This window comes from Haliotis cracherodii, unplaced genomic scaffold, assembly GCF_022045235.1.
Source record: "Haliotis cracherodii isolate W230 unplaced genomic scaffold, xgHalCrac1.p SCAF_4, whole genome shotgun sequence".
Taxonomy (NCBI): domain Eukaryota; kingdom Metazoa; phylum Mollusca; class Gastropoda; order Lepetellida; family Haliotidae; genus Haliotis; species Haliotis cracherodii.
In genome coordinates, this window is record NW_027266297.1 from 37145631 (window position 1) to 37166517 (window position 20887).

General features: G+C 41.6%; 1 protein-coding gene across 1 annotated transcript in view; it reads right to left on the reverse strand.

The window, feature by feature from the left end:
* Nucleotides 1-20887, reverse strand: part of LOC139479060 (dystrophin-like) — a 28058-nt gene that overhangs the window by 5518 nt on the left and 1653 nt on the right. Inside the window, exons 2-16 of the mRNA XM_071261810.1 lie at nt 20700-20760; nt 20212-20273; nt 19930-20004; nt 17826-18030; nt 14754-14839; nt 10805-10884; nt 8394-8468; nt 7417-7528; nt 6970-7024; nt 5489-5600; nt 4297-4427; nt 2816-3017; nt 2415-2500; nt 1909-2083; nt 287-761 (exon numbers count right to left, since the gene is read on the reverse strand). Of these exons, the coding sequence (XP_071117911.1) occupies nt 287-761; nt 1909-2083; nt 2415-2500; nt 2816-3017; nt 4297-4427; nt 5489-5600; nt 6970-7024; nt 7417-7528; nt 8394-8468; nt 10805-10884; nt 14754-14839; nt 17826-18030; nt 19930-20004; nt 20212-20273; nt 20700-20760 (1992 nt within the window). The remainder of the gene's footprint in view (nt 1-286; nt 762-1908; nt 2084-2414; nt 2501-2815; nt 3018-4296; nt 4428-5488; nt 5601-6969; nt 7025-7416; nt 7529-8393; nt 8469-10804; nt 10885-14753; nt 14840-17825; nt 18031-19929; nt 20005-20211; nt 20274-20699; nt 20761-20887) is intronic.

The window sequence follows — 20887 nt, forward strand, 5'->3', positions numbered from 1 at the left end:
TGATGATGCGGGCAGTGTCTGAGAACCAAGACTATAATTTTACTTAGCCTTATCTTGACTCAAACATATAGAAGTCAGAAGGAGCAATGGGGTTCTATTGTTATTGTCATTAACAATATATCACATGACTAACCATGGGACTGGCAGAGTTACCCGTCCCGAGTATGTGAGTTCCCCGTCCTTGCCCTTCCATGGGTACAAAAAGAATCAAGTACTGGAGACCCATGAACGTATAAATGTTTTTAGGGTAATAAATAATTGCATGTTGATTCAAAGTTGCACATACCTGAAAATGACAAATTGGCTGGCAGGGCATCATCAATACGCTTCAACAGCTCCTGGATCTCAGCCTCCTCCTCTGGGCAGAACTGTGACTTGGACACACTTGATGGGGTGAAGTAACACTGGCTCTCTTCAATACTACCATGGCTGGTCCACTCAGGAGTCTTCGGGGTGACAGGATCTCTCCAATCTTTATCAGGGGTGGTAGGTGTGGTTGAACCAGTCCATTGTGGTGTTCCAGGGGTGGTGGAACTGTGCCACTCCTTCCCAGCCGGGGTGAGGGGTTTGCCTTTCCGTCTCCTTGGCTCCGTGAAGTACGCCCCTGCAGCAGGGGTGGGGTGTTTGGACGGGATGCGGCTGGAGCAGGCCTGTGGGGTGGTGTCGATGGAGAGGGGGGAGAAGTAGCTGTGTCCCAGGTAGGACATGGACACTGGGCGGTGATAGGTTATGTCACTGGAAGACCGGTGGAGTGGTTGCTGCTGCAAGGAGAGTGAGTGAGTGAGTGAGTAAGGTTTTACGCCGCTATTAGCAATATTCCAACAATATCACGGCGGGGGCCACCAGAAATGGGCTTCACACATTGTACCCATGTCGGGAATCAAACCCGGGTCCTCGGTGTGACGAGCGAACGCTTTAACCACTAGGCTACCCGACCGACCGCTGCAAGGAGAAGTGAAGATAATGTCAGATCACTTTCATTCGTGACCAACTTGTGTTTTTCCGAGGCAAACCGAATAGCAACTCATACCCCTCTTGTGGCCATTTTTGCAACTGGGTTCTGTCTCAGCGCAAACGGACATAGTTAAAAGAATTGTCAACTCGTTGCATAATGATTCACAAATATTCCCCCACATCATATATATCCCAGATGCTACTGAACACATCGGGACCTACAGTATGATTGAACACATTTAACTGTATCCTGGGTATAGTTTTAAATGCAAGACATATGTAAAATTTAAAAATATTCCTTAATGGAATTGTTAAGTGCTCGATTGATAGAAATAATTACATTAGAGTCAGAAAACACACTATACATGTTTTGAACAAAATGAATCAAACTTGGACAGTCATTTCCTGGCATTGTCCCCTTTAAAAAACACTGATCAACATGTTTTACTTGTTTGTTGCTTAATGCTGAAGTCAGCAACATCATGGCAGCATGAAAATAACCAACTCTGGGCCAGACAAGCCAGTGATTCATATTTTGAAAAAAACAGTCCAGGTTGCCGTTGTACAAAGCGATCTGAACTCGAAGGTAATCGTAACTCCCATACCTTAACATAGACTTACGACAGTCGTAGTGCTAAGGTTGTTTTGTACAACAGCACCCTGGCTGTTGGTGTTCTTCAAGCCATGAAGTCTGACCACTCAATCATTTTGTGTCACCTCTTACAAGCATATGCTACCATGGGTACTGGGGACTAATTCAAACGTGACCATGATTATCCATTCGTTTCATAAATACAGTGACAGTAACACCTAGGTAATTCAAAGCCTTAGGACCAAAGAAATATTGAGTTGACAACCGACAATAGTTCCGATAAAGATAAGGGTAAATCCTCTCAAACCACATATCAGATTAAAGTACCAAGTTATCGATAGTTAAACAAACTCAACGCTCACCTTGAGGACATTCTGGACCCGGTTGAGATGGCGACTGAGCCTCTTGTTGTGGTCCTCGAGGACATCTTTCTGTGCATGGATGACATCATTCTCTATCTCGAGGTCAGCCTCATAGGACAGATTGCTCTCAGTGTCTGACGGTTGGCGCAGCTCTGCTATCTTCCGGTATAGCTTCCTGTAGATTTGTGAAAGACGGAATGAACAAGGTATTATGTCAAAGTGAATAAATATTGCCACAGTTACAAAAATACCACTATACTATTGACAGGGATAACTAAATATGCCATTCTCTTTATATATACACTAGACATATTATGAGAATATATTTTGTGTATCATAGAAAGATATAAAAAAATCCTCATCAAATGGTAAGTGCACTATTTTAAGCTGTTTTAAGCTGTTTTAGCAATATTTCAGCCACATCACTGCTTGGGAGCACAAGAAATGGGCTTCACACATTGTACCCAGGAGAACGGAACCTGGGTCGTCAGCATTGAAGATGTTACCTGTTCTCCTCCTCTAGGCGATGGATGACACCTTCGTAGTCCTGTCTCTGTTGTTTCATGAAGTTTGACATATCCTTCACGTTCTCCTGAAACACAAAAAACATGCAAAAGATCAAGATTGTTTGTTTGTTGTTTAACGCTGCACTCAGCAATATTCCTGCTATATGACAGAGATCTGTAAATAATTGTGTCTGGACCAGACAATCTAGTGATTGATATCATGAGCATCAATCTATGCAATCGGGATGTACGATGACATGCATCAACCAAGTCGGCAAGCCTGACAACCCCATCCTGTTAGTCGCCTCTCATGACAAGCATAGTCACCACTTACGGCAAGCATGGGCTGCTGAAGACCTTTTCTAACCCAGATCTTCACAGGTCTCTGGTGATATAGTTACCTTGTCATGGACAGACTGTGTGGGTGTCTTTCTGGGAGTGTTGTTGAGAACCAGGACGGTGGCAGACTTGGGACGGAAGGTGTTGGACTCCGCCAGTGGCTGGCGTGACGTACACGGCTGCGGTTCATTTGACTGACTCCCAGCTGCTTCTGTGTTGGTGACCTTGGCCATTGTCGGCTCTTGCGGACCTGGACGGCCACTCCTTCAAGTAAAGATGGCTTGTGAAGTTGAGTGTGAGTAAAAAAAACAATAGTCTCACATTTCATAAATAATCTTACAAAATAAAACGAATCAGTGGATGAATGTTGTTTACTTGTTGTTTATAGTGGATGAACGAGGGGTATAATACAGGTATGAGTAAATGGTAAATTCCCCTATCCCACATAATCCCATTTGCCAAACTTAATAAATGTTAACAAATGACTAGTGCAACAAAGTAATATAAATTGTTTTAGTAGGACACAAATCACAAATATACTGACACAATTGCAGATTCAAAATTTTATAATATTTGGCTAAATGGCCACACAAGTTCAAGTTGATTGTGCATTTTCAGGATATTTCAGTATATTTGATATACAGGAAAAAAATGTAATTAATATTTTGGGGGATATGTTTTTGTAGTGAAGACTGAGCGCACAATTTCACAAAAATATCCCCGAAAATATTCATGATCCCTAACTATTGTTAAGAATATTATGTAACAGTCCACCATAAATCCAAGACATCTATCATGTATATCGCCCACTCTACAGATACCTTACACACACTGAAACCAATCTCATTAAAATCAAAATCTAAGTTCTCGCTGCCGCTAAACAAAGATCTGAGGACATCCCATTACGGGTCACGTCAGAACGACCTTTCACGAACTTTGACCGACCACTGACATGACAAACATCAGCCAATTAGAAAGCAGCTTTCTCAAGCTTTACGGTACTCGTTTCAACCTGGTGTTCCATTTCAGAATACGCTTGAAAAATATGTTGGCACAGTTCTTGATTAAAATTTTGAAAACTGAACAAACGAACATTGCGGAATGTCTAATATATGGTTGATATTTTATGACAGTACTTCCCATGTACTGTGCAACGCCTCCTCCATTCAAATGTTTGTCCTACGGAAACGAGAGATAGATGATCATTTTGACGGAATCAGTCGTACGGGCCGTAACTGTCGTTCGGAATACACCGTGTTAACGTTTTCGAGGTTGCATGATAAGAAAACACATTCCGACTGTCACTTTCATGATCTGGTACGCGACACTTTGATTGGTTGGATGAAAGGTCATTCTGACGTGACCCGTAATGGGATGTCTTTATGGGGATGGGATCTTTATTTAGTGATAGCGAGAACTAAGATCTGATTTTAATGAGATTGCACTAAAACAAAAGGATTGTAAGCTTCATCAATATTTAACTCTTTGAAATACTGTCTGAGCAGCAATGCCATTGTTTTCATCCACTGTCAGCATAGCCTACCATTCCATGATGGGGTTTATCCTGGCAGAGTCAATGGGCAAGTATTTCACTTTACTCTTGCGACGATGTTTTTTGCTCAGGTTGTTTCTGATGGTCTTCATGAAGGCCTTTGTATCCTCCTTGCTGCTGGTCTGTCAGTGACAACACACAAACACCTTCATTCAGTATTGCTATCTACCATGTCGGATCAGCACAGCATTTTCAATTTCAATTTCTAAATGTTTGGGTCATGAACATTTTTTCAATGATGAACATATAGTGATACATCTTCCCAAGGCAAGAGTGTCCACTACCCTATATTAAAGCCTTGTTTCTACCAGGTGATGGCTGTGGTCTTAGCAGCGACCATGTTTTTGGGACCTTGATATTGAATTTGTAAAACATTCTCTGATTGGACTATCAATATGTGCAATAGTCCTGATATTTGAGCACAGAAAGGTAGGCTTGAAATGGTAGGGGTAGACTTGGATCATGTGGATATAGAGGCTAGTGCATACTCGTGCCTCGGGAAGATGATCGTGATAATGTAGTCAGCAATATTATACTGCATCACAGTGATCCTGACAAACAAGTGGCAATAGTATAAGGCTGTCCATAGTTTTTTCTGTTTCCCATCTTCCGCCCTGAATTTTCGTTCAGTCATGAAATAATGAAAAAGGTTTTCTGATCACAATTTCCCACGCCGCTGTGGAAATTTATGGCCTGTGATAAAAAAATATATACTCCCACAATTGCACACTGAAAAAAAACAAACAAGCCAGCTTGATCTTTCTGAAGCTATATTTATTAAAAATTTGCTTCCAAAGCAAAGCGACGTCATAAACTAATTTGAGGACCGTTTCAATGTGTTCTAAACATTAAAATTTCATAAAATTAGTGAAAAACAGGTTTGTTGTTTCAATATATATTTCGCCCAATCGCACTCTTGCTGGATAAGGTTGGAGATGAGAAACATAAAAACATATGGATGGCCTAACTATAGATCCAGATTTTCACAGTATGATGACTCACAATCAGCAAGGTCACAGCCAAGTTTGCCCTTTCAGGTGCTATTCATACTCAGCCACTGTGACCAAACAATATCCATTTCAGACCTCTCAGCTCTTACAACAATCATATTGAGATTACTTAGCCCTGGAATATCAGTGAGAGCAGGAGTTACTTCCCCTGCGCATGCATGACTCACACTCACCATGAGACAGTACTCCTGCAGTGGGTGTTTCAGCTTGTGGTTCTTCCTTGTCTGTCCAGTGAAGAAACAGAGCTGACAGATGTCAAAGTTAAAACACTTCAGACACCGATATCTGTAAATAAACAACCAAAACATGATCTGAGTAAATGGGATCTTCAACAAAAGCAAAATAGGCTTAAAAAAATAAACGAATTGGTCTCCGGCAATGACTTTTGGAACTACGGGCGAGCAGTGTTTTTTTTATATTTTGCTAGTTCCAACTAGTATGTAACCAAATAAACAGTTGTGTACCATCAACCTGGGAAAGGGCCTCCCTACATAAACAAGCATACAAACTCCTATCGACGCCATGACCACAACACAAGATGCACAGTAAAGCAGTGTGCATGTAAAGGGAAGTAACTGCATGCTATATTGGATCACACTGTTTTAAGTATCAGGATTTTGATGTGTTTTTTTTTAAAATGGACATAAAATTTAAACATGCAGTGGAATTTATGATGTTGCGGGCGATGCCTGACAACCAAGACCATAATTTTTTTAGCCTCAGTCAACTCTTGATTGAACTCAAATCGAGGGTTTTGTGTGGAACCTCGTTTGTCCCCATACTATCAAATGTCCTGAGTGACGAATATATGGTACAGACAAATATATGGTACAGAGTAGTTTTCATTTGGTTGCATATAGACATTCTTATCAAAGTCATCCAGAAGGCGAGCCAAGACGAACAAGTCAGTAATTACTCAACTTTTGTACACAAAGGCCTGTGGCCTATATGTATTGGAAATAAAATGAATGAATTATGCAACCAACTCTTGTCTCCCAAGTGTTGTCATTAATGACACAATTCAAGCGAACAATTAACAAAGGAAATTATATAGAAGTTGGTTTCCTCGAAGTTGTATGATGATTTCAACATGTTGAACAGTATTTCAGTTATTTCATGGAATCTCAGTGGGAGAAGAACAGCCAAAGTGTCACAACTTTAGACATTTAACAGAAACTCAGGAGTGAGTGAGTGAGTTGGGTTTAACGCCGCTTTTAACAGTATTCCAGTTATATCACGGAGTGTCAGCTTAATGTGGGAGGAAAGCCCGAAGTGATGCAGGTCTCAGATGTTTACCACTTTGGTGAAACCAACGAGCATGGGTATGGTGCTGACAAACCTAGAAACATAATCGGGGCGAACCGGAATTCGAACCCACAATCATAGGTTTCTGGCGTGCCTAAGGGACGCAACTCTGCACAGAGAATCGCCGCGCCTTAGACGACTGGGCCACCTGTGTCCCCCAGAAATGGTATGGTTAATAACAACCAAGGTACACAATCAGGACAAATGTTGGTTGGTTTAGACTACAAGCAGATCCTAGCATGACCCAGGGAGACAGCTCTGCATAGGTGGAACATAGCACAATGTTAACAAACACTTAAAGCTTCGTACAATGTTGAGGAAAACATGAAATTAGGAAAGTGAAACTCACCTGAATCCTATTATGGGGAAAGATTTACAAATATTGCACTTCGCCTCATGTTTCACTGTAAACAAAAAAATTTATTCTGATACAATAGCAAAGAGAAAATTAATCCAGAATTTTGATTAATTTATTTTATGATGTCGTTTTCAATGATGTCGTTTTCTTCACTTGTAGACTGCCTAATTTGTGAGGGAATAGATTAAACAACAATCCAGCATTTCTCATCTATCCTTTGCTTGTGTTCAATGCCGGACCCGGCAATATTTCAGGAATATGATGGTGGGCTGTACATATTTGAGTCTGGACCAACCAAGTCAATGAGCCTGTCCACCCGATCCCGTCAGTCACCTCTCATGATAAGCATGGGCTGCTGAAGACAATTTCTAACTATCTAGATTCAATATGAACATGAACTGAACATAAAGAATGTCGCCAGACAAGAAAGAGCATCACCTGTCTCAGCTGCTGCCAGTCTGTGAAGCGTCGGCAGCCATACCAGGGTCTGTGGTTCCCGTAGCAGCCAGCTATAGAACATGTCTTCTGGTACTCCAGTAGTGTTCGAAGTCTGAAATCAAATCGATAGTCGTCGTGGTTTATTCATTCTTTCTTCTGACAAAGTTTTCTTATCTCATGAAGTTTTTAGATTACTCTTATCGTTAACACTAATGTAATCATACATACAATTATGAAACATCAATGTTTTATTTGCAATGTTTGAAGAATGACATGGGCGGGCCTCTGAGAGAGTGAGTGAGTTTGGCTTAACTTTGCTTTTACCAATAATATTTCAGATACATCAGTGTTCCTGCTGGCTTTTAACTGCCAGTCAACCAGGACTGGAAACACTAAAAATTACCAGATTTATAAGGTACTTTATTTGCCGGTCCACAGGGTCTGGCAGTAACATAAATTACCGATCCAAGTCTAATTTTACCGGTAAAAAACTGGTAATTACCGGTAAATGGGAACACTGTACATGATGTCTGTGCAAGACGCGAGTAAAGCCTACATTGACAGTTACCACTTTGATGAAATCCGAGAGCAAGGCTATGGTGCTGACAAAGTCAGTGGAACTTTAGCCACTAGTCTGAAGCCAGACATTAGAACAGTATAGTTAAGCTAGTTAAAGTGTCAATGAATACACAACTTTTGTGATATTTCCTAACGGAAATGTTTTTTGCTATTTGGAAAAAAGTCAGAGCTCAGTGTCTGCATGTATGTGTAATCTACATCCATGAATACAGTGATTGTCATGTACACCCATGTTTAGTACAGGGTTATCATAATGATTACTGCACACTGACGGATGGGTTGATGGGGGGTGGGGCTCTTATTGGAGCTGGTGTTTCATGGCAAATACTATAATTACACTTGACTATACAGCCAGGGGAATACTGATAATGTCCTGGTGATCATGACAACTAACTCACCCCCTGGAGACAGCTGGCCACAACTGCTGGAACATTCTTCCCAAAGGCAACACTTTCCTTCAAGAGGTCTGGGATCTGAAACATAAGCATGTCACTTTGTAGTGTTCGTTTGTTTTTTGTTTAACACCACACCCAGCAATATTCCAGCTATATGACCGCGATCTGTAAATAATCGAGTCTGGACCAGGCAATCCAGTGATTGACATCATGAGCATCAATTCACGCAATTGGGATACAATGACATGCATCAACCAAGTCAGCGAGCCTGACCACCTGTTCCCGTTTGTCGCTTCTTATGACAAGTATAGCTGCCTCTTACGACAAGCATAGTTGCCTTTTCTGGCAAGCCTGGGTTGCTGAAGACGTATTCTACCCCCGATCTTCATGGGTCTTTCTTTGTAGTGAAGTCTCCTGAGTGCTGTGAGCTTTACTCACCACTTCACAACATAGAGTATAATATTTTGCTTAGTTTTTTTAAAATATTTATACCACTTATTTTCTCTGTATAAAAGTAAATATCATACTGGTAGCAGAGATTGAATACACAGGATCTAAGATGATTAGAGGTTAGTGTTTTACACAGGCCTGGCTATCGATATAGATCTTAGGTATCTATAATTGTTAACGAAATATTGATCAATTATCAATAAATATCGGAGAAGTAACTTGGAGCAAATATGAAAAAGCTCAGAGACAAAATAACATATTTCACATCACTATTGAGTGGTGACACATTTATGCATGGATTACTTCGTTGACATTTAAGATATAGCAAATCAGTTGCTTTCCATCTTCAGCAATGGACCAGAGCTCCAGATAAGCTTTTGGTGTTTGGGACTTTGGGTATTTTTCCCATGCATTTTAAAATCATTGGGTATCAGTAATTCTATCTGGGTATTCAAATTTCTGTTACCCACTAGTTTTTACACGTATGGGTATTTAAGTTAAATATTTAATAACACTATTCATCTAGTCCCTGCAAACTGGTGCCGTGTGGGTTCGAGAGCTTTAGAGGACTCAAAAATACCACAATACTTCCACAAGAAAGTGTGATGGCAAATGATCATGATGTAACCGTCATCGTGGAGTTTGGCAAAGTTGACGGAATGCCCGTTTATAATTTCAAAATAAGCTGCTGATTTGCTAATCGAATACGCAGGGTTAATTCACAATATTTTGATGATACGCACAAGTTTTATTTTTGTAGCGTATCTGTAATGTTCGTTGCTTAGATTTGATTTTACTGCGTATTTCTGCTTTTCTGATGCGTATTTTACACAAATATGCTCTATCTGGAGCTATGCTGGACAAAAACAACTCTGCTTTGGTAAATTAAAACTTTGTTTCATAACAATTGTTTATCTAAGATGTTATCAATGACACAATTTTCATATCGGTAATCGTTAATATTTCTTCCCATTGACGATAATTCCAATTATCTACCTCTTTAGCCAGCCAAAGTTTTACATAGGTCATACCAATATTCCAGGGTTTTACCCTGACTTACAAAAGTGGAGGAACCCCAAGTTATTAATTGTAAGGGTCTTTGCCGGCCAAATAAGGAGTCCTATAAAGTAATGATTTGTTTGTTTGTTTGTCGTTTAACGCTGCAATATTCCAGCTATATGACAGCGTTCTGTAAATAATCGAGTCTGACCAGACAATCCAGTGATAAACATCATGATCATCGATTCACACAATTGGGATCAATGACATGCATCAACCAAGTCAGCGAGCCTGACCACCCAATTCTGTTAGTCGCCTCTTACGGCAAACATATAAAGTAATGAAGTGATGTAATGTACTGTACGTTTTGATAATTACTTTAGAGCCTGGAATGAATCAGAGATCACATGGACAGTAGTCATGATTGATGGATGAAATAGAAGACACCCATAACTGCTCCTGATGTGCTGTAGGTACAATAAGTAATATTATGTGTCCTCTGCGACACTATATATGTTTTCTCTGCGTCCATTCTCTACATTTGTGTGAACTGGACCACATTCGTGTTTCATAAAACCCTGTATCATTGTTGGGAATCAAACCCGGGGCTTCCACTTAATAAGGAAATACTTTAATTACAGGGCTACCTTCATCACCCTCAAGGACGACACAACACATTTAGAGTTTATGATGCTAATATTAAGTTGCCACATATCAACTTTTTTGTGGTTCCAGTGCTACTGTTCCTCGATAATGAGTGAGTGAGTGAGTTTGATTTGACGCCGCTTTTAGCAATATTCCAGCAATATCACGGCGGGGGACACCAGAAATGGGCTTCACACATTGTACCCATGTCGGGAATCCAACCCGGGTCTTCGGCGTGACGAGCGAACGCTTTAACCACTAGGCTACCCGACCGCCCTCCTCGATAATGACATCAGTGAATACACTCATGGGATACGAACCTGAATAAGATCTTGTATGAAATCCCCCAGGCTCTTCTCTCCAACAAATGTGCTCTGATCTTTCAATTCATTGTAGAAAACTGAAAGCAAAAGATATCTTGATAACTAATTCACCTTACAACAAGGATCACACAGCTTATGACAGATATGTAAATATAGAGACAAAACCCTTTCCATATCCATATTGTACAATTCTGACTTTATATGTGTTTAGGAATCACTATCAAATAGTAATGACACCAGGTGTTTGCGAAAAGGTGAGCATATCCTGCCCCACTGGTGGCACCTGTCACAAACACATGCAAAGGCAAGCCAATTATTCACCCGAAAAAAATATGGGAACATGTGGTACAAGTCAAAATAGGGAATTGCATCCAACATCATTTTTGTCACTGATGCGTCAAATTAGGAAATGTCCTCCACATGTCTACCATAAAACGTTTTGAAAGCTTTACTGAGGACTTGAAGTCACAAAGTGATTCTGCATCACAGTTTGATGAAATCTAAGGGAGACAACTGTGTCATTACCAAAAGCGTATGATGATGCAATACTGAAATAGAAGATGAGTAAATCAGAAAGAAATTTGATACATCAAAAAAAGAATAATGATTAATGAGGAAGTACGTGTAACAATGACAGCCATTCTCAGTCATGTCACAAATGTTACTGTAACAGGAAACATAATAGCATGTCTCAATGTCAAGGTCAATGGGTTATCATTCTCAAAACGCTCACTGGTATCTCATCATGATGAAAGAATCTGGGACATGTTCACCATTATGCAACATGGTAACTGAAGCTTACCTAGGTAGGGGTACACTACCCCAGTACCGGAGGTACAGGAGCTCACCTTTATGTCTAGGATAAAACATGGCCAGGTTATGCTTGGGACTGTAAAACCTAACGGGAATGGCTGGGGATGAGGACACTTGAGGACAAAGGCCAAAGCTTTTCTTTTGAGGGGTTACAATCTCAGGCATAGCTGTGGAGGCTTTTTATCTGGCTTAGACATCAACAAATAATGACCAAATATGTCACAATATTTTGATAAAATAAGTGGATTGGCAACCAAACCTAGTTCTTGTGACAAATAGAAGACGAAGATGAAGAAGAAGAACAACAACATCAACAACATAGAAGACAATTAGTATCATGATGCAATGATTCAGATTAGTAATTGGGAAGAAAATTTGTTTCATGAACCTTTGGCCCTGTCTTTACAAAATTGATGGGCCATAGGAGGCGCATGTATTAAAGAAAACTACTATGCACACTACTGTATTTGTTGATGTGCCATAAAATAATGCATAAACTTGGCATGGTGCATGACATTCCCTATCACTGTAGATGGGATCGCACTTTTTAGTTTATATCATTCATAAAGAACAATCATATCTTTTTTCCTACTCTAAATAATTGTTTCTAACATTTCCAAAGCATAATTTCAAAAACATGTCCTTCTCCATGTTTGCAACGCAAGGCTTCAGTTGGCAGGGAACAATCAATAACAAACGGATTTGACGCAATGAGTTCCTATTAATATTTTTCAAGTTCTTTGAATATTTTACGATACCAACTTTTGATACTGTGGGATATCTAAACACTTATCAAGGGACATATAGGTTTTAATGTTTTTTAATGCAGCACTCCGCAATATGCCAGCTATATGACGGCAGTCTGTAAATAATTTAGTCTGGACCAGACAATCCAGTGATTGACATCATGAGCATCAATCTACGCAATTGGGATAGTTGGTTGGTTTGTTGTTTAATGCTGCACTCAGCAATATTCCAGCTATATGACGGCGGTCTGTAAATAATCGAGTCTGGACCAGACAATCCAGTGATTGATATCATGAGCATCGATCAACGCAATTGGGATACAAGGACATGCATCAACCAAGTCAGCGAGCCTGATCACCCGATCATGTTAGGCGCCTCTTACGACAAGCATAGTCTCTTTTTATGACAGGCATGAATACTGAAGACCTATTCTACCCCAGATCTTCACAGATCGGGGACATATAGGATGTAAGAAGATGAGTATTTGAGTTCAGTGCTAATGGACAGATGGACAGATGGACGCAGGGATGACAGGTGATAGACAGTGACATCAGCTCACACTGAAGCTGTGAAGGTGAGCTACACGTGTTCTGCTTCAGTAGTGTCTCAGTGCAGTAATACCAAGAGACTGTAAGTGAGGTGTTCAGTGGTTGGAGTACTGAAGAGGGGAGATAATGCACACTGCAGGTAATGTAGACGTGTCACTACAATATCTGATAAAGGGACACAAAGAATCGGTGGGTCGACTTGTAACCTTGGGAAAGACACAACCCTCGGCATGACATGAGGATGACAAGCCAACACCAGGCCACACCATCATCTGACTGACTTGAGGGAATTCAGATTAGTCATATGTGATAACATTTCAACAATAAATCACAGTGGCTAGAAGGGGGAAGAGACCCATGAAGATTCCAGGGTAGAATAGGTCTTCAGCAACCAAAATTTGCCATAAAAGACGACTATGCTTGTCGTAAAAGGCGACTAACAGGATCTGGTGGTCACGCTTGCTGACTTGGTTGATACATGTCATCGATCCCAATTGCGTGGATCGATGCTCCTGATGTCAATCACTGGATTGTCTGGTCTGGACTTGATCATTTTACAGACCGCCATCATATAGATGGAATATTGCTGAGTGCGGTGTTAAACAACAAACAAACAAAACAAACAAGGGGGCAGAGAGTACCCAGCATGGCTATAACAGAACAGGTGAGTGATGTTTAATGTCACTTCAAATAGCAAACAGGGGCACGGGTGGCCCAGTCATCTAAGGCGCCGCAATTTGCTGAGCAGAGTTGCGTCCCCTGGACATGCCAGAAACCTATGATTGTGGGTTCGAATCCCGGTTCGCCCCGATTATGTTTCTAGGTTTCTCAGCAAGATACCCGTGCTCGTGGGTTTCACCGAAGTGGTAAACGTCTGAGACCTGCATCACTTCGGGCTTTCCTCCCACATTAAGCTGACACGCCGCGATATAACTGGAATAATGTTAAAAGCGGCTTAAACCCAACTCACTCACTCACTCAAATAGCAATGATCATCCTATGTCAGTTCAACCAAAGTGAGACATTGTTGTATTTACCACCGTGTTGACAGCTACTAGGGTGGGTGACAAAATGGACACAATTTATGGATAACAACTTCATAATTTTACTGTAATGGTGACGTTTTGGTATAGATCCTTATAAATGGGCTTCACACATTGTACCCATGTCGGTAATCGAACCTGGGTCTTCGGCGTGACGAGCGAACGCTTTAACCACTAGGCTACCCGACCGCCCCTGATGGACAGAGAACACATGATGAGGAAGCCAATTAAACAGGATTAAGAATACATATTGGGGTGATTGTTGCTTAATGAGTCATAGTAGGTGAATGGGTGGGTGTAGTGTTGACAAATCAAAGATGATAATCAGTGAGTTTCTGGGATTTAAACTCATGATCTAAGGATCCTGGCAGGAGCAAAGGGGAACAACTCTGGACAGTGAGTGAGTGAGTTGGGTTTAACGCCACTTTAAACAGTATTGCAGTTATATCATGGCGTGTCAGCTTAATGTGGGAGGAAAACCCAAAGTGATGCAGATCTCAGATGTTTACCACCTCGGTGAAACCCATAAGCACGGGTATGGTGCTGACAAACCTAGAAACATAATCGGGGCGAACTGGGATTTGAACCCACAATCATAGGTTTATGAAATAGTTGTAGTGCCTTAGGCCAATGGGCCAGCAGTGCCCTAGACAAGGGCCTTCCAAGATACAAACACAGGACAGTACACACAGTGATTCCATTGCCATTCAGACAAACCAAATCTAATCATAATAAGAAACCTCAGTAAAATACAGACATGTGATAATGACATATTAATGATTCCTGTGTACTTACATCGATATTTTTCCACAAGACGAGCAGAACACAGTGTGGCCAGAGCAAACTTGACTGACAAGATTGACACACTCCCATTGCGACTTCTGCATTGAAAAATATGACACATGAAATATAAACTAAAGGGTGTCCAAAAGCATCGTTTAGGGGTTTGCTGTGATAATCAATTTAATATTTGAATCTTGAGACCCATTAAATCTATCATTTTCATCTGTTTCAGCTCATTAAGCTTGGAAAGACCACTCGACATACATGCTTAATTTCGAAAACTGTACATGACATACCGTATTCGACGTAATAAGCGCCAAGGGAAATAGGGGGGTCTTATTAGAATATAATTTTGGTGAGATTAAAAACGAGGTTGAAAGATTGTATATTTAGTGGTACAAGTGGTAGCTGCATCATTGTATGTGGTTCCGATATTCCCAATGCAATATTGTAGGTTGTAGCAGGATCACGAGATGTACATGTGGTTTTATGCGTCCAAGTGACTGAAACCAAAAACATTCCTCATGTTTCTACCACAATTGGAAGTTAATATTGATTGTTTGTTTGTTTATTGTTTAACGCCGCACTCAGCAATATTCCAGCTATATGACAGCGGTCTGTAAATAATGGAGTCTTGACCACACAATCCAGTGATTAATATCATTAGCATCGATCCACGCAATTAGGATCGATGACATGTATCAACCAAGTCAGCAAGCCTGACCACCCAATCCTGTTAGTTGCCTTTTATGACAAGCAAAGTCGCCTTTTACGGCAAGTATGGATTGCTGAAGACCTATTCTACCCCGTGATCTTCACGGGTCACTTGGCCAAGAAGACAGTCCCGATTTGGTATGACTTTTTACAATAATTATCAAGGTTGTCCTTGAGAAACTGACAATATCATGGATACATGGTTTACAACAACCTCAATATTAACCTTGAACTTGATTAATCTTGACCAAAAGAGGTAAAAAATTAGGCACAATCCCAGAGAGATTACATTCCTAGTTAAGGCAGAAAGTAACAAAACACTTTCAGAAAATTAAACCTGTGATCTCTGACCTTCTAGAGTCTAGTGACATGAAAAAAAGTCCCTGAATCCATGTGAGGGCGTTTGGGTTTAATGCGGCTAGGAGACATTTACTACTTTGCTGAAACCCACGAGCACAGGTATGGTGCTGATAAACCTAGAAAAATAATTGGGGCAAACTAAGAATTGAAACCACAATCATAGGTTTCTGGCATGCTCAAGGGATGCAACTCTGCATAGCAAAATGTGGCACCTTTGACGACTTGGCCATGCTCTGCCTGAGTCTTGCAAGACACCCAGTGTAATATATCCTTTACTGTCAATGACACTTGCATACTGCTGAGGAGGAAAGTACCCTCCAACAGCAAGTAACCTCACCATGTTCACAATACTAACACAGTTACACATATGTTACACATACAATTGTATATAATCCATATACATGTAGATATCAGTAGACTGTCAATTCCAGGTGTGGCATATCACTTCTATAGCGACCATACAGGGATCTCATGTCAGTCATGCTTCTGACCGAGTTTCCTGGTATATGAAACCAGCTGCACTAATGTGACACCAAAAGGCAATAACTCTATACACTGGCATCGTCTCCTCGGTGTTCCACCTGTTACTTCAGCTGAAACTCAACCTTCATTGGTGCTAAGCCTGATGCACAGCATTTATAAACTAGTCAGTAAGCCATTTTAGGTGCATTGATAAGAGATGGACTGAATATTGTTTAGTAATATTTAGACCCGTGAAGTTCCGGGGTAGAATAGGTCTTCAGCAACCCAAGCTTGCCGTAAAAGGCGACTATGCTTGTCGAAAGAGGTGATTAACGGGATCCGGTGGTTAGGCTTGCTGACTAGATTGATGCATGTGATCGTATCCCAATAGCGTAGATCGATGCTCATGATGTCAATCACTGGATTGTCTGGTCCAGGCTTGATTATTTACAGACCACCGCCATGTAGCTGGAATATTGCTGAGTGCGTCGTTAAACAACAAACAAACGAACAAACAATCAATATTTACTTCCAATTGTGGTAGAAACATGAGGAATGTTTTTGGTTTCAGTCACTTGGACGCATAAAACCACATGTACATCTCGTGATCCTGCTACAACCTACAATATTGCATTGGGAATATCTGAACCACATACGATGAAACAGCTACCACTTGTCCCTACACAGGGAGAAAATTGGTCACACACATATCATATATGAACAGCTAATTAGCTATTGTTAACAGACACATTTCACTGTCTGTGGATCATGACCTATTTTTCATGTTTCTGGAACATGTACGATGATAACTGCTATTTGTTATAAACTGTTAACTGCATATGAGACTTCATATATAATAGTGGACATTTTTCAAGCTTAATATACTTATCGTACAGAAAATACACACAGTAATCTTAATCTCTGCATATAAAAGAAAAACCTTAGAGAACAGGAAATACATTTTAAATGGTAAATCATCATGTCTAGTGATGTTTTATATCAAATTTCATACTTTTATTGACCAAGTTTGTTATAGATCTACCTGTTTATTCACCTGAAGGGAAACGATGTGTTGGTTTTTTTTGAAAGAGCATATTAATACTCAATAAATCTTTTTCGACACTATGAATCATAAATAACTTCCATTCTAATCTTTTTTGAAACCCTGAAACGTGCAAGGTAGATCGCGTTAGGTAGGCAGAGCTTGTATACTGTTTTGTTGGTCATCTACCACCTACAACTCGACCTTCGATAAACCGCGGATCATCTATAACGCTCATTGATTATTTGGACCCCGAAGGTAGCGTTGTAGCGAGGGATCACTGTAATTCTAAGTTCAATCAAGGGCTTTCTGCTACCCTGGGCAGTAACACATTTTATGCAACAGGTACTTCTTTTTAAAAACGATAAAAGAAAAAAAAAAAAAAATCCAATGCTCCATCATGAAACCACTTTTAAAATTATCTAAACTCAGAAGCCAACAAAATACCCACATCCAAAAGATATTCCACTTACAACAGGGAGGAAGTGTGTTGTATGAAAACTTACATATCAAATAAATTCAGCAGAAAATTGAGTAGCAGATCAGCAAAGACTTCGGGGCTCTGTTTGGGAGCCTGCCTGTGATCTGCCGTGTGGTAGATGCCAAGCAACAGTGTGGACAAGTCTCCACATGTCACCTGGTGGTGGCAGCCATCGGGGTAGTCCAGGTCGTCCAACACACTGCGGATCACCTTCAGTGTTATCTGGTGTACTGCAACAGAGGAAGCAGCTGGCTATAGATACACACGTGGCAGCAGGTACAGCTCACTGTGGGGATGCAGAATAAGGGTGGAGTCGTGGCTGGGGGCATGTGGTTGGGGGATTAGTGGGGAGATGATGGGTTTGGACGTAGGGTGAAAGTGGAAAATGGGATGTAGTTTGGGGTTGAAAGGGTGGTAGTCTTGTACATAGGGTCTAGTGGGGGGTGAAAGATGGGGTGTGGTGGTGGTAGGGGGTTGGGGTAGGGGTAAATGAAGGAGAGGTAGCCTGGTGGGTAGGGGTACGTGGGGTCTAGTTATGGGGGGAAATGAAGGGGTGGTAGCCTGGTGGGTTGGGGTAAATGAAGGCATGGTAGCCTGGTGGGTTGGGGTAAATGAAGGCGTGGTAGCCTGGTGGGTAGGGGTATGAGGGGTCTAGTTATGGGGGGAAATGAAGGCTTGGTAGCCTGGTGGGTAGGGGTATGAGGGGTCTAGTTATGGGGGGAAATGAAGGCGTGGTAGCCTGGTGGGTAGGGGTACGTGGGGTCTAGTTATGGGGGGAAATGAAGGCGTGGTAGCCTGGTGGGTAGGGGTATGAGGGGTCTAGTTATGGGGGGAAATGAAGGCGTGGTAGCCTGGTGGGTAGGGGTATGAGGGGTCTAGTTATTGGGGGAAATGAAGGCGTGGTAGCCTGGTGGGTAGGGGTATGAGGGGTCTAGTTATTGGGGGAAATGAAGGCTTGGTAGCCTGGTGGGTAGGGGTATGAGGGGTCTAGTTATGGGGGGAAATGAAGGCGTGGTAGCCTGGTGGGTAGGGGTATGAGGGGTCTAGTTATTGGGGGAAATGAAGGCGTGGTAGCCTGGTGGGTAGGGGTATGAGGGGTCTAGTTATTGGGGGAAATGAAGGCTTGGTAGCCTGGTGGGTAGGGGTATGAGGGGTCTAGTTATGGGGGGAAATGAAGGCGTGGTAGCCTGGTGGGTAGGGGTACGTGGGGTCTAGTTATGGGGGGAAATGAAGGCGTGGTAGCCTGGTGGGTAGGGGTATGAGGGATCTAGTTATGGGGGTAAATGAAGGCGTGGTAGCCTGGTGGGTAGGGGTACGTGGGATCTAGTTATGGGGGGAAATGAAGGCGTGGTAGCCTGGTGGGTAGGGGTACGTGGGGTCTAGTTATTGGGGGAAATGAAGGCTTGGTAGCCTGGTGGGTAGGGGTACGTGGGGTCTAGTTATGGGGGGAAATGAAGGCGTGGTAGCCTGGTGGGTAGGGGTACGTGGGGTCTAGTTATGGGGGGAAATGAAGGCTTGGTAGCCTGGTGGGTAGGGGTACGTGGGGTCTAGTTATGGGGGGAAATGAAGGCGTGGTAGCCTGGTGGGTAGGGGTACGTGGGGTCTAGTTATGGGGGGAAATGAAGGCGTGGTAGCCTGGTGGGTAGGGGTACGTGGGGTCTAGTTATGGGGGGAAATGAAGGCGTGGTAGCCTGGTGGGTAGGGGTACGTGGGGTCTAGTTATGGGGGGAAATGAAGGCGTGGTAGCCTGGTGGGTAGGGGTACGTGGGGTCTAGTTATGGGGGGAAATGAAGGCGTGGTAGCCTGGTGGGTAGGGGTACGTGGGGTCTAGTTATGGGGGGAAATGAAGGCGTGGTAGCCTGGTGGGTAGGGGTACATGGGGCCTAGTTATGGGGGGGATGAAGTGCGTGAGTATGGATTTCTGCTGCTTTTAGCAATATTCCAGCAATATCACGACGGGGGACACCAGAAATGGACTTAACACATTGTACCCATGTAGGGAATCGAACCTGGGTCTCAGGTGTGATGAGCAAACGCTTTAACCATTAGGCTACCTGACCGCCCCGGGGGGATGAATGGGTGGAAGTAATAGGATGCGGTGGGGGATGCATGCAAGTAGATCTACCTACATGAAAGTCTTTTCTGGAGATGTCTTATCTTCATAGCAGTTCTGTAGGCGGCATAGCGAATCTCATGGTAGTCATCTGTAAACAAAAAATACTTCCATGACTAAGTGACATTTTCTCATGAACATTTAACATTGTAAGTCCATAATAATGACACCAAAAATTAAATTGAATTTGCATATCCCATTAAATACTAATTTCATACAGATGTTTGGCTAGCAGTGTCAGCCACACATAACAGACAAATTTGTTCTCTTAACATGCTTAAAGCCAACATTCACTTACCAAGTTCTTCCAAAATTTTAGTGAAGTATGGATGATCCCATGAAGTGGTCTGAGTCTGATGGCTGAAATATTAATTAAGTTACAGGTGATGTACTAGATGCTTGCACTGATGCTGGCACCAGAGTCTATACTACATCAATACTTATGACCAATTAAAATCAAACAAATATTTAGCTATTTTGTTGGATAGCGAATTAGAGAGATAAAGCCAATGAAAATGATATTTTTTGATTGTGGTCAGTCAATACTGTCAGTAAACAAAACAAATTTTCAAAGTGTGTTTATCATGTTTATCCCTGTACCAACATGACCAAGATTACATCCAGTAGGAATGATTTAGGATTAATATGTTTGGGGGGTTTCTTCCTGAAAATACAATTTGTACGTACATTTTGTAAATTTCTGAGATTAACAATGAGTTGAAATGGATCCTTATCTGGCATTTGTATTTTTTATCATCAAGTGTATTTGTTATGTATTATACCTACCAGACAAAATATGGAATCCCGTTATCTGCCTCTTGTCGCTCCCAACCTTCTACGATCACATCTGCAAGATTATCATTCACAAGATCATGATAAGTTTATTTTACATGCTTTAATTTAGAACATACAAACACAAATAACATGTGAATTAATCAAGATGAATTCATTTTCTCAAATTAAGCACAATTATA